The sequence below is a fragment of the Haliotis asinina genome, chromosome 12 (genome assembly GCF_037392515.1).
Source record: "Haliotis asinina isolate JCU_RB_2024 chromosome 12, JCU_Hal_asi_v2, whole genome shotgun sequence".
Lineage (NCBI taxonomy): Eukaryota > Metazoa > Mollusca > Gastropoda > Lepetellida > Haliotidae > Haliotis > Haliotis asinina.
The window spans coordinates 55,680,468-55,692,047 of NC_090291.1; the positions used below are offsets into that span (position 1 = coordinate 55,680,468).

The 11,580-nt window shown below is 39.9% G+C and overlaps 1 protein-coding gene across 2 annotated transcripts; it reads left to right on the top strand.

The window, feature by feature from the left end:
• The first annotated feature begins 1,688 nt into the window (after nucleotides 1-1,688).
• LOC137258846 (protein IMPACT-like) lies at nucleotides 1,689-11,001 on the top strand. 2 transcript variants are annotated; one of them, XM_067796542.1, is made up of 11 exons: nucleotides 1,689-1,877; nucleotides 3,184-3,312; nucleotides 3,955-4,007; nucleotides 4,526-4,588; nucleotides 5,481-5,566; nucleotides 6,425-6,601; nucleotides 7,372-7,469; nucleotides 7,750-7,823; nucleotides 8,216-8,306; nucleotides 9,046-9,180; nucleotides 10,077-11,001. In XM_067796542.1, the coding sequence occupies exons 1-11, from the start codon at nucleotides 1,839-1,841 to the stop codon at nucleotides 10,113-10,115; spliced, it is 984 nt and encodes a 327-aa protein (XP_067652643.1). In that variant the 5' UTR covers nucleotides 1,689-1,838; the 3' UTR covers nucleotides 10,116-11,001. The 2 variants fall into 2 exon arrangements, with proteins under 2 accessions (XP_067652643.1, XP_067652642.1); XM_067796541.1 differs by lacking the exon at nucleotides 1,689-1,877 and adding an exon at nucleotides 1,976-2,124.
• Nucleotides 11,002-11,580: the final 579 nt, after the last annotated feature.

The following is an 11,580-nucleotide window of genomic DNA, read 5'->3' on the forward strand; positions in this document are numbered from 1 at the left end:
CCCATACATGAAACTTTGGGCTGTATTTAGGTCGTCGATACAACGGTGCTGACGCAGACTTTGTCCATATTTTCACATTATTGGGATATACCCATATTGAGCTTTCATCAGTAAAAATCACATTTTCCCAGTCAAAGTTTTCATGTGCCAAACACCACTCAACACGCCTGTCTTTATGTTCTTGTTTCATGAGAGGAGAAGGAATTCCAGTCTTTTTCTCCCATCCAAGATCAATCAAATTTCTTCTAACTGTAGATTTTGATACAACTGTCGATCCCCTTTCTATCATTTCATACCTGATGTTGGAGATGCTTGCCCTTTGCTTTTTAGACGCTAAAATTCCCAGCCGGAGGCGATCTGAGAAGTCCAATTTTCTGGGTCTCCCTGCTCCTTTCTGGTGCCCAAAATCCTTTCCCTCTTTAAAATTCTTCATAATCCTATACACAGTAGAAAGACGAGTTCCTGTTCTCTCTGCCAATGTATTTACATCATCAATTCCTTGATTACACAACTCAAAAATCAACCTTCTTTTATCCTCAGCAGACATTGTTGACAGTGCTGAGGAAAATGACGTCTGCTACAAATTCAGGGGAGGTAACTCTAATTGTACTATACTCAGTAGGCCAAGATGAGTTACCTCGCTTATACCATTACTTAGTTTTAAGTATCAGTGAATCAGTTGAGGTGTTAGGATAGCTCAAAGTAAGAAGAAAAATTCTCAATAATTATGAACCAGACTATATATATATGTAGCATTATTAATATCAAAGCTTAGTAAAAGTGTCTAAAGTAAGTAGGTCAACAGTACGAATTTGTTTTTCCACACACAGTGAATCAGTTGATGTGTAAACAGTACCTTTTAACAGTATGGATTACGTTGCAAAATCATGTTTAGAACAGCTGACCGAAGTAAGTGGCCACATATAGGCTACTCAGTGAGTCTCAAATGGGATAATCTACAACAGGGATATGTCACTCGCTTGCTTTCTTTATCATTTGTATTAGTTAACGTGTGCCTCGTCATGCTCCAACGCACACAGTGACTTAGCCAGTTCACAGCGCAACTTTAGGTGTGTTCAACCAGGGAGACTCTACAACAGGTTTAACCAGGGTGACTATATATTGATAGATTATCTCTGGTTTAACAGGACTCCAGCCAGTTTATTATATCAGTTGGAATTTTGCAATAAATGAATGACCGAGTTATAGTAAGAGCAAGAATTATAAGTGAATAAATGAAAGAAATAAAGAAACAGAATAAAAGACAGAAGTACACATGTGAATGAATGAAAGAATAAATGATACACCGCGGCCTTCCCTCCCAAAACATGTTAAAGAACATGCGAGAACACATACGTTAACATCAGCTGCCCTTTTTAATATGTCTACTTTGAGACATTTTCGTTTACACTAATAATTAATTCACATATGTTATTGCATGTGGGGAATGTTAACACACACACATAAGAATACTGGCTCCCGAATTATTCAAGTGATGTGTGTGCTCACTTTGAATGACTTTCGATTGCTTCTCATACAACAGTATGACAGTTCGCATAAAGAAAACGGCACAAAGTGAAATGGACTCGTCCTGGGGCATGTTTCTATAACATCATTTTGGTTTTGGTATGTTTCTGTATATAAAGTTTGCTACACATCAGTAGGTGCCGACAGCGTCCCTTCTGCCCGAGTAACATGACGAGGGAAAATCACATGACAGTCACGTGATGTGTGTAAACTTTCAAGATGGTGACTTCAACACGTTGTGATTCTTGGAATTGGCGTGGGGTAGTGTACCAGCAATGATCTGAATTGCCGTTATTTGAAAGAGCCGCGAGATGGCGGAAGAGAATAAGGAAGATAACCTTTCCAAGCAGGTGAGAGTTTGATAACAACTTGCACTTACTGATGATCAAATATCTGTAACACGTTGCCGTTGACTTCACATCCTGAAAGTTGAAACCGAAAGTTAGTTATTCCCAGAACTGCAAAATGAAACTTGGACAGTTGATGTTATTAATAATGAAACCTACCTGGAATTTACTGTAGATATTTCGCAGTCACGATCAAACTCGAGTTATGTCGAAAAGAAACAGTCGCACAAAGACACGGAACCGACAACAGGTAAACCTACCGTAGCTCATGTGTCGTACTCATGCCAAACGTTAATGTTACAAATGTGGTAGGTGGTGTCATCAGTTATTAAAATAACATGATTTCTTTGGCACTGATTGGGAGTGTGTCTTGGTTTTGTGTATAGTTGCAAATATACAAATATCTACAAGTCTGCTTTAGTGACTTCCACCTACCTTGATAGGTCCGTCGGAGTAAAGGACAGGACGTTTATCATATTGATACACTCTTGTTCGAATTGGTTCATATGTGCTAAACACAATTATTTAACAACTCAAAAATGTGTTCTGATATTTGAAAACTATATCTTATGTCAATAAATTTCATCAACTGAAGGCACAACACCTAATTGTATTCTTACCATTGATATTGAATGTGAAAAGCAAGAGGCTAGTGACCAGTTATTGCCAACTTCTGGCAATAGCGCTTGCACAGACAGCTTGACTTGTGAGTGAGTGTAGTTTTACATCACACTCTGCAGTATTCCAGCAGTATTGGGGCAGACTGCAAATAGTCAAGTCTGGACCAGACAAATCCAGTGATCAACAGCATGAGCATCAATCTGTGCACTTGGGAACTGATGACATGTTTAAACTAATTAGTGAGCCAGACCACCCAATCCCGTTAGTCGCCTCTTACGACAATCATAGTCACCTTTTCTGGCAAGCATGCGTTGCTGAAAACCTAGTCTACTTGGACCTTCACGGATAGCTTGACTTGTACTTCCATAGTATTTCACACATTGGCACATAACGAAAGGGATAGGCTGCAAGAGCTCAAGTCAAGCTGTCTTTCGCAAGTGCTACAGCAATGTGTTGACGATAACTGTAAATAACTATGTTGATGAAAACTGTTAATAACTGTGTTGATGACATCATGATAACTGTTAATAACTGTGTTGATGATAACTGTTAATCGGCAATAACTAGTCTCTTGTTGGTAAGTTTTTTTTGTTCCAGCATGTACCATGCCTAATAATATTCCATTAAAAATCATTTTCCCTTAATTTCTGTTCATCATCTGTTGTGAATGAAACTGGATTTGTTACAGATAGATGAGATCGAAGTATTGACTTCCATATATGGCGATGAGTGGCATGTTGAAGATGAGGCTATCCGTCACTACTACATCGATATACAGAGTGATTCGGAATCGGGGAACCTGCAACTCAGGTTGTCGGTAAGTAGCTACACCAGCAATATTCAGATTAGATTTCTTGCAATTATTATGATGTCTTTTATGGTTATTTTTTATGAAAATTTCTTTGGAAGACCTGGCAAGGGGTAAAAATCTCATAGCCTGATGTCGGGGACAAGTCAGTTTTCATTTCGGGCAGTCAAATAATGGTATTCTTACTTGTCCGTGGGCGACTAGATAATTTCCGCTTATGCTCAGAATGTAGCCATTAAATTTCACAATTACCGTAAAGTAGGTCTATCATTCTTGGCTATTTATCACTTTGCGTTAAATAGTCCAGTAAACAGTAACATGAAATACCATGTTGATTTATTCTTGCATGATTCCATCATCATGATTATTGCTAAAAATCATGACAAATGGAAAATTAGTCAGGACAAATTACTTTCTTAACTTTTGACTTTTAGCATGTTAAAAGCACTTTTGAACCCTTGTTCGGTGACGTCATTCTGGAGTCAGTTCTCATGATGTAACATGATGATGTAACAAACAGCTTCAAAATGGACATGGGTAGATAACTATTGATAATAAGCTAACATGAGTCCTTTGTTAAGTACAGTTTGTAGAAGTGTCTTGAATTATCAGTTATATCTGTAACAAATAGTATGAATGTTTTTTCTGCAGGTGATTTTGCCTGTGGAATATCCAAGTGGCGCTCCACCTCAGTACCGTGTCAAGTAGGTCATTTGGAAACACTTCATTGTTAGATTGCATATATGGGCTTCAGCCCATTGTGATAAAACATTTTTGTTTTGCTGATCTCAAAATATTAAACAACATAATCAAATAAGCTTATAATTATGACAATACTTATTGTCAGTCTCCTTGATTCTTTCAAAACATTTCACTTGAAAAGCATAGTCTTTCATGACAGGAGTCAGCATCAATATGTAGGGGTATGTAATAGCATGCAGCTGTAACCTGTAGGATGCAGCCATAAACTGTAGCATGTGGTAGTAAACTGCACTATGAAGCTGTAACATGTGGTAGGCAGCTGTAACATGTAGTAGGCAGCTGTAGCATGTAGTAGGCAGCTATAACCTGTAGTAGGCAGCATTAAGCAGTGTTTATAATAAGACAAGTAGAGCTGCTGAAAACCTGTTCACCTCACTACATAAATGTCAGCTGAAGCTCACTGTAACATGTGTTGTGCATATCCTGTTTGAAGCATTTGATTCTGCTGTTTCTTTATCAGTGCACCCTGGCTGAGAGGTGAAAGTCGAATGCAGCTGGAGAATGCACTACAAGATATATATATGTAAGTAGTCCTGTCTTACATGTTGCCATTATCTTCCAGTATTTGGTGGAGGGTAGACGAGCATGCCAGTACTTGATAGAGGGTAGCCTGTCATGCCAGTACTTGGTGGAGGGTAGACAGTCATGCCAGTACTTGATGGAGGGTAGCCTGTCATGCCAGTACTTGGTGATGGATAGCCAGTTATGTCCGTATTTGATTGAGGGTAGCCTGTCATGCCAATACTTGATAGTTGACGAATAACTGACGAGTGAAATCAGCATAGTCATAAGTATTGGGTATTGTTCGGCCTGTCTTGTCGACATATGGCTTCATGTGGACCACACAGTAATATGCCTGTTGTTTTGTAAGGTTGGTGTACAGTTCCTGTGTGGTGATATAAGGCTTTTCGCCAGAGAGGAACTGATTAAGCAAGTACCCAGTTGTGGATAACACTTTGTGTTTCCCATAAAGTGATTTTTGTTACCTTTTAATTACTGAGGACATATGTGTAACAGTTATAACATGTTGGTCTGAACCGACAAATCCAAGACTCCCTTATCAGTATAGTGGACAGAGCGTCTCCCCACACAGCTCAAGGTTCATGTCTTCAAGTCACAGAGTCGTCATCCTGAACTGTCAAAAACTGTCCGTGTTGTGTCTCTTCTTGGCGGTCAGTTACAACAACGACTGGTCAGAGTATGAGTATGAGTGTGGTATCTTAGTGTGCAGCAAGCATCTTAAACCAAATGGCATGCAGACAGATGTGCACATGGTTCCTGTTCTGACTGTGATATGATGGCTTTTGTTAAACAGCATTGCTTGTGCCTGTTTCAGTGAGAATCTTGGTGAGAGCATCCTGTACCTGTGACATGATTACCTCCCTTTATGTATCATTGTGCTTGTCATGTTTCAGTGAGAATCTTGGTGAGAGCATCCTATACTTGTGGATAGAGAGAACAAGGGAGTTCCTACAAGAACTGACTGAAACAGGCAATGGAGGTACAGTTTCAGCTTGTTGCTAGGGCTAGACCAATGTAGTGACTTGTTTGACAAATTTTTATCCAAAACTTCCTTAGGCACCAGTGGTGAGAGGATTATATAAGAAATAATCTATCTAATTTAGTACTGCATTTTGCTAATCTCATTTTGAGGAGATTATGTGTTTGTGATAAAGCAGACATTCATTTCCCATAACATACCATGGAATAGTAGTTTGACTGTCTTGGTCTGTTGAGGAGTGTTTCTTGTGTTATCAAGGGCACACAGTAGTCTGGTTTGACTGTGTATGTTATGTTATAGTGTGTTTGGACTGTATGTTGTGGTTGTATGGTGTAGGAATCAGTGAAAAGCATACAAAGTGATGCAGGGTGATGCAAGGTGGGTCAAGTGATGAAGAGAAAGTATGGGATATGCGATTATGTAAGGTGAATGTCAGGTGTAATATGTGTGTATACTTGTGGTTTTGATGACTGAAGTAGTGGCTGGTTGTGTTCCATAATGTGAGTACAATTTGCGAATCATTTGTCAATAGTTATGAGTGGAGGATCTGTTGGGTCATTACTTCTGAATGAAACGTCTTGTTGTGTCACTGATTTTAAATGAAAGGTCTGCTTGTGTCATTAGGGTAAAAAAGTGTTTGCTTGTCATAAGTGGAAGGTCTGCTTGTGTCACTAGGGTGAAAAATGTTTGCTTGTCATTAGTGGAAGCTCTGCTTGTGTCATTAAATTTTGGCTTGTTGCTTGCTTTAATTTAGTCCAGATATGTCCAAACTGTTATGCTATTAAATTGTGAAACACATTCCTTCAACACATCCTCCAAAAATTGATTCCAGAAATGCTTCAAATGTTTATTTCCTAGCTTCATCAGCAGCAGTGAGTGACTCACCAACAGTGTCCACAGACTTGTCAGATGACCTGATCTCAGCCTGGACTGATCCCTCCCTGCCTGACGGGGACGATGAGGCGAGGGGAGACGTCGAAAAGGAGGATACTGGTGGCTCTAGTCTGTCACAGTTCATGAAAAAGAAGCCTGCAGGTATAGACGCCATGGAAGAATCAGTGTCTGTTGTTTAATGTCACATTCGCTGATATTTTAACCACATTCACCAGTACTCTAGTCACATTCACCAGTAATGCAGTCATATTCACCAGTAATGCAGTCATATTCACCAGTATTCCAGTGACATTCACCAGTACTCTAGTCACATTCACCAGTAATGCAGTCACATTCACCAGTAATGCAGTGATATTCACCAGTATTCCAGTCACATTCACCAGTACTCTAGTCATATTCACCAGTATTCCTGTCACATTCACCAGTACTCTAGTCACATTCACCAGTAATGCAGTCATATTCACCAGTAATGCAGTCATATTCACCAGTATTCCAGTCACATTCACCAGTAATGCAGTCACATTCACCAGTATTCCTGTCACATTCACCAGTACTCTAGTCACATTCACCAGTAATGCAGTCACATTCACCAGTACTCTAGTCACATTCACCAGTAATGCAGTCACATTCACCAGTACTCTAGTAACATTGACCAGTAATGCAGTCACATTCACCAGTACTCTAGTCACATTCACCAGTATTCCAGTCACATTCACCAGTAATGCAGTCGTATTCACCAATATTCTAGTCACATTCACCTGTACACTAGCTATGTGACAGTGGATTGCAAGTAAACAAGTCGAGACTAGACAATCTTGTGACTGATGTGAGCTCCAATTCATACCACTATATATCTTTTGTACATGCTCTTTACAAATCCTGATCTACCACTGATGCATGTTCTTCACCAGAGGATGCCGTCTGCCCAGTCATCCACCACAGTGAGTTCCTGTGGGATAGGAAAAGCAAGTTCCAGTCACATCTTGCTGCCGTCTTCAAAAAGGAAGAGGTATGCTGATTGTTTTCATGGTTACTGATGGCTTTGTTATACTGCTTCATTCTATATATACTTGACTGGTGTTAAGGCTGCATGGAATTTTCATAAGTTACGGAAGAGTGTGCAATATGCAGTTGGTTGTGTTTTGTAGTACAGTCATACACCCCTGTACACACACATACCCCTATGCACATACACCCCAGTGCATGTGTACACTTCCCTGCTCTCCTGCACACACACAAACACTCCTTAATTTACACAGTGCCAAACGGAGATATGTGTTCTATTTCAGATTGAGCTTGTGAGAAATAAGTTGCTTGAGAACAGAAAAATAGCTGCCGCCACCCATAACATCGTGGCCTACAGGTATGTAAAAGCTCAGTTAATGGCTACCATCAAGCCAGTGATGTGTTTTTCTGCTGTGGGGAACTGTCTACTCCATCAGAAGAAAGCCTTCTACGCCATGTACACAACAGGCTTTAAGTCACTATCACATGGTTTGCAGATATCTGGGACACCCAGAGGAAATTACATGTAGGAACATAAGGCCGACAGCTCCATCCAGACAGTTACACTCACCACTGTTTTGTCACCCCTCGTACAATTGTTGCTTAATTATCTTTACTTTTCTCATGTTGCCAGGTTGAGGATTTTGTGGTAGTGATCCAATCCCAGACTTGAATAAACAGACTCACGGACTTCTGTATCAGAGATCTCTGTGGTGTGGTGATAGTCTGCTAACTTCTCCCCTGTTTCAGGATCCGAGTCCCGAACTCAGACATCATGTATCAGAGCTGTGAGGATGACGGAGAGTTTGGAGCTGGACAGAGGATGTTGCATCTCCTCAATGTAAGGGAAGCTGTAACAGATAACTGGTCTCAGCTCCTCAGTGTAAGGGAAGCTGTAACAGATAACTGGTCTCAGCTCCTCAGTGTAAGGGAAGCTGTAACAGATAACTGGTCTCAGCTCCTCAATGTAAGGGAAGCTGTAACAGATAACTGGTCTCAGATAACTTAGTCTAGATGATACCTATCTGAGGAGATATGTCGCATCCACAGGAGCTTGTAATGCTAAAACCTACCATAGGGTCTTATGTCACATGGAACAGGAAAGGTGTGTAATGTGGCCAACACACAACAGAGTTTGTTTCAGGGAGAATTTAACAAAGCCCACTAAAAGTATGTACACATTTCAAGCCAATAGATTTACCTACAAAACGAGACAAACAGCACAAACTCTGAAGGTACGAGCTAGGGTCTTCAGGGGCTAAAAAAATTTGATTTCTTGATTCTGAGACATAATCACAGCTCAGAATTTGCATTAACTCGCCTGTTTTCTTGTTTATTTCACAATGTTCACAAACCCTATGCACTAAAATATGTTGAATTGATGGCAAATTTCAGCGTGTGAATCGCCATTCTTTCAGAGACACTTACACCTTGCTATCATAAGTTTGGTACAGTTATTCATTGCAAACAGCCCTATTGCCATTTATGACTTTGGCCTTCACCTGCCTCGTTCTGAAAAAAGTCGGCGATCTGAAGGGACTTAGTTCATATTTATCCAATGATCTCACTGGTTCATTTAGATCCTGAATGCAGAGAATGTGATGGTGGTGGTGACACGCTGGTATGGTGGCATCCATCTCGGCCCCGACAGATTCAAACACATTAACAACCTCTCACGGGAAATTTTACTTCAGCATGGCTACATCAAAGAGAAAGTGAGTGTTGGGTGGAGGTTAGGGGTTGGCATGGATGGTGAAAGGGGGATGGTGGGAATGCACAGGGTGGGGGTGGGCATGTAAGGTGAGGGATCATATTTTTGTAGAGCAAGCCTAACTAGAATGTCCAACTTCTGGCTTTCAACTTTGTTTAGTCCAAGTTTTTGCTCTGAGGTTTAACATTGTTACAGAAAATGGAATGACATCACTGGAAGTTTATGATCTACTGCAGGTATGCTGCGTTATAAGTTGTTCACAGGTCCCTCGGGGACCATGGCCTGAGGTACCCTCGATGTTTGTTTATGTTCTCTGAGCTGAAGGGAACTCAAACCATGGTCCCTAAGGGATCAGTGAACAACATATTTGTGTTACCAAACACCTCAATTTTATTTTTGAACTGTTTGAAGCATGGGTTTCAGATCGTACACTTCAGCCAACCTGTGTGAATCAAACGATTCGGATCTTGCATTTTGCTGGGTTTTTTTCCCATAGGTATTGTCTTAGTAAAGTTACTGTCATGTAATTCCCCTTCTTAATATTCACAGGGACTGCATTTGGATGCTTTGTCAAAATTTATTTATTGGAAAGAGAGGCAAATGTTTTCGTAGCCATCGTTAGATTTTGCGGATGACACAAGAAAAACAGATTTAGAGTTATCCCCCTTCCATTGATTTCAAGTCACAAAGCATCAGTAATTTCCATGCATCTTGCATCATTGAATGTTATTCGAGATAAAAAGTAACTACTACAACATACTGAGTGAGTTGCTATTGGCAGCAGGGTACAAAGAGGGGTACATCGAAAATAATAGAAGGGCGCTTAACCGATCAGAAAACGACATTTATGTGTGAGGTAAGATAAATCAGCTTTACATGGATCCATTCTTTGGTTTACAGGAGGATAAAAAGGGACCTCGGACTAACAAGAAAAGGTGACATCACTCTACAAGATGCCATATGTCAGGGTGAAGATCAGAGCTAATCTACGGGATTTATCTGAACAGAGTGTTTAAGAGTTCTCAATACTGAAGACTTTTTTATTCACCACTGGAGCATGTGATGTATTGTATATCCCTTGTAAATATTAAATGGATGCGTCATAAGTTATGTCATCATTTCCAAACATGCAGAATCATGTCCAGAATATGCAAATGATGGACATGATGGGGAAACTTGTGACCCATTCTCCTTTGTGAATGATCTGATTATATGTTTTATTTGATACTTTAGTGCAAAGAGTGAAACGTAATATTTAAGTGTTTAACAATAGGCAAGCATATTTTTAATTCCTGTAATATTGAATGAATGAAGTAGGCTTTTTAGGCGCAGCTGCACTGGTATTCTTTTAATGTGTACATAATTAATTGCTTGTTATCAGAATAACATTTTTATTGACCTTGTTTGGATGTTGTTTCACCAAAGCAGCAAGTACGGCTTATTGTTGATGGTTTTTGTTGGCTGTATGTAAGTGATTCCTATATAATTGTGATAATGTACTTTTAAGTTCAGTTAACATTGCCTTTGTGTAAATGTGTAACACTTCATGAAAGTGGCCATGTTTCCACTTACGATTTGTCATACTTCATTGACATTGTTTTACATCTTTTATCTACACATGTCCTGTCTTATAAAGTTCAGGAAATTCATATATTTTACCTGGTTTCATGTAACAGTTGCTTTGTTGCTGAATAGATGTAATTACTTTCTTTCTGGTAACAAAATTATGGGATTATCAATTTTTAAAATGATTTTTTGAATTAATATTTTAATGTAGATTGGAATTGTTAAATAAAATCAAAGAATTTCACACAATTGAAAGAAATGTTTCTTCAGTGTGTTACACATAAATTTTAATGAATATCATACATATTTCACAACAATGTTCTGTAATTTCCTGTGTGGAGTTGCCTCCCTTGGCCATGCCCGGGACCTGTGATGGTGGGTTTGAATCCCTGAATATGTTGCTAGGTTTATCACCCTGATACTCATACTGCTGGGTTTATGAGAAGTGTTTCATCCTACATGGATCTGACACACCTTAAGCTAACTGGAAGACTGCTCAAATGCAGAATTAATCCCTACTCACTAACTCACTCACTCACTCGTCAGATGGTTTAGGACCCACTGGTTGGGGTGTGGTGGGCCAGCAGTCTAAGGCTCCAGGTTAGTGATTCAGCGAGCTTGAGGTGACGGGATCAGCCCACCAGTGACTGGGTGTAGAAAGCTTGGCGTGCAGACTCTTTCATTGTGTTGTCACAGCCCATAGTGTACAGCACACAACCCTGAACACTTCAAAGGACCCATGCATCCATTGGTACATGACCAGATGGTGGCCACATAATTACATGCATACACCTAGATGTGGGTGCAGCAAGTGCAGGAAACTTGGACAGAGTACTGT

What these genes read in the sequence shown, in the direction of transcription:
- LOC137258846 (XM_067796541.1), top strand. Translation starts at nt 2,080, where the DNA reads ATGTCGAAAAGAAACAGTCGCACAAAGACACGGAACCGACAACAG. An exon ending in CATGAAAAAGAAGCCTGCAG is followed by an intron (nt 6,602 to 7,371) that starts GTATAGACGCCA and finishes GTTCTTCACCAG; the next exon opens with AGGATGCCGTCTGCCCAGTC. An exon ending in CATAACATCGTGGCCTACAG is followed by an intron (nt 7,824 to 8,215) that starts GTATGTAAAAGC and finishes CCCCTGTTTCAG; the next exon opens with GATCCGAGTCCCGAACTCAG.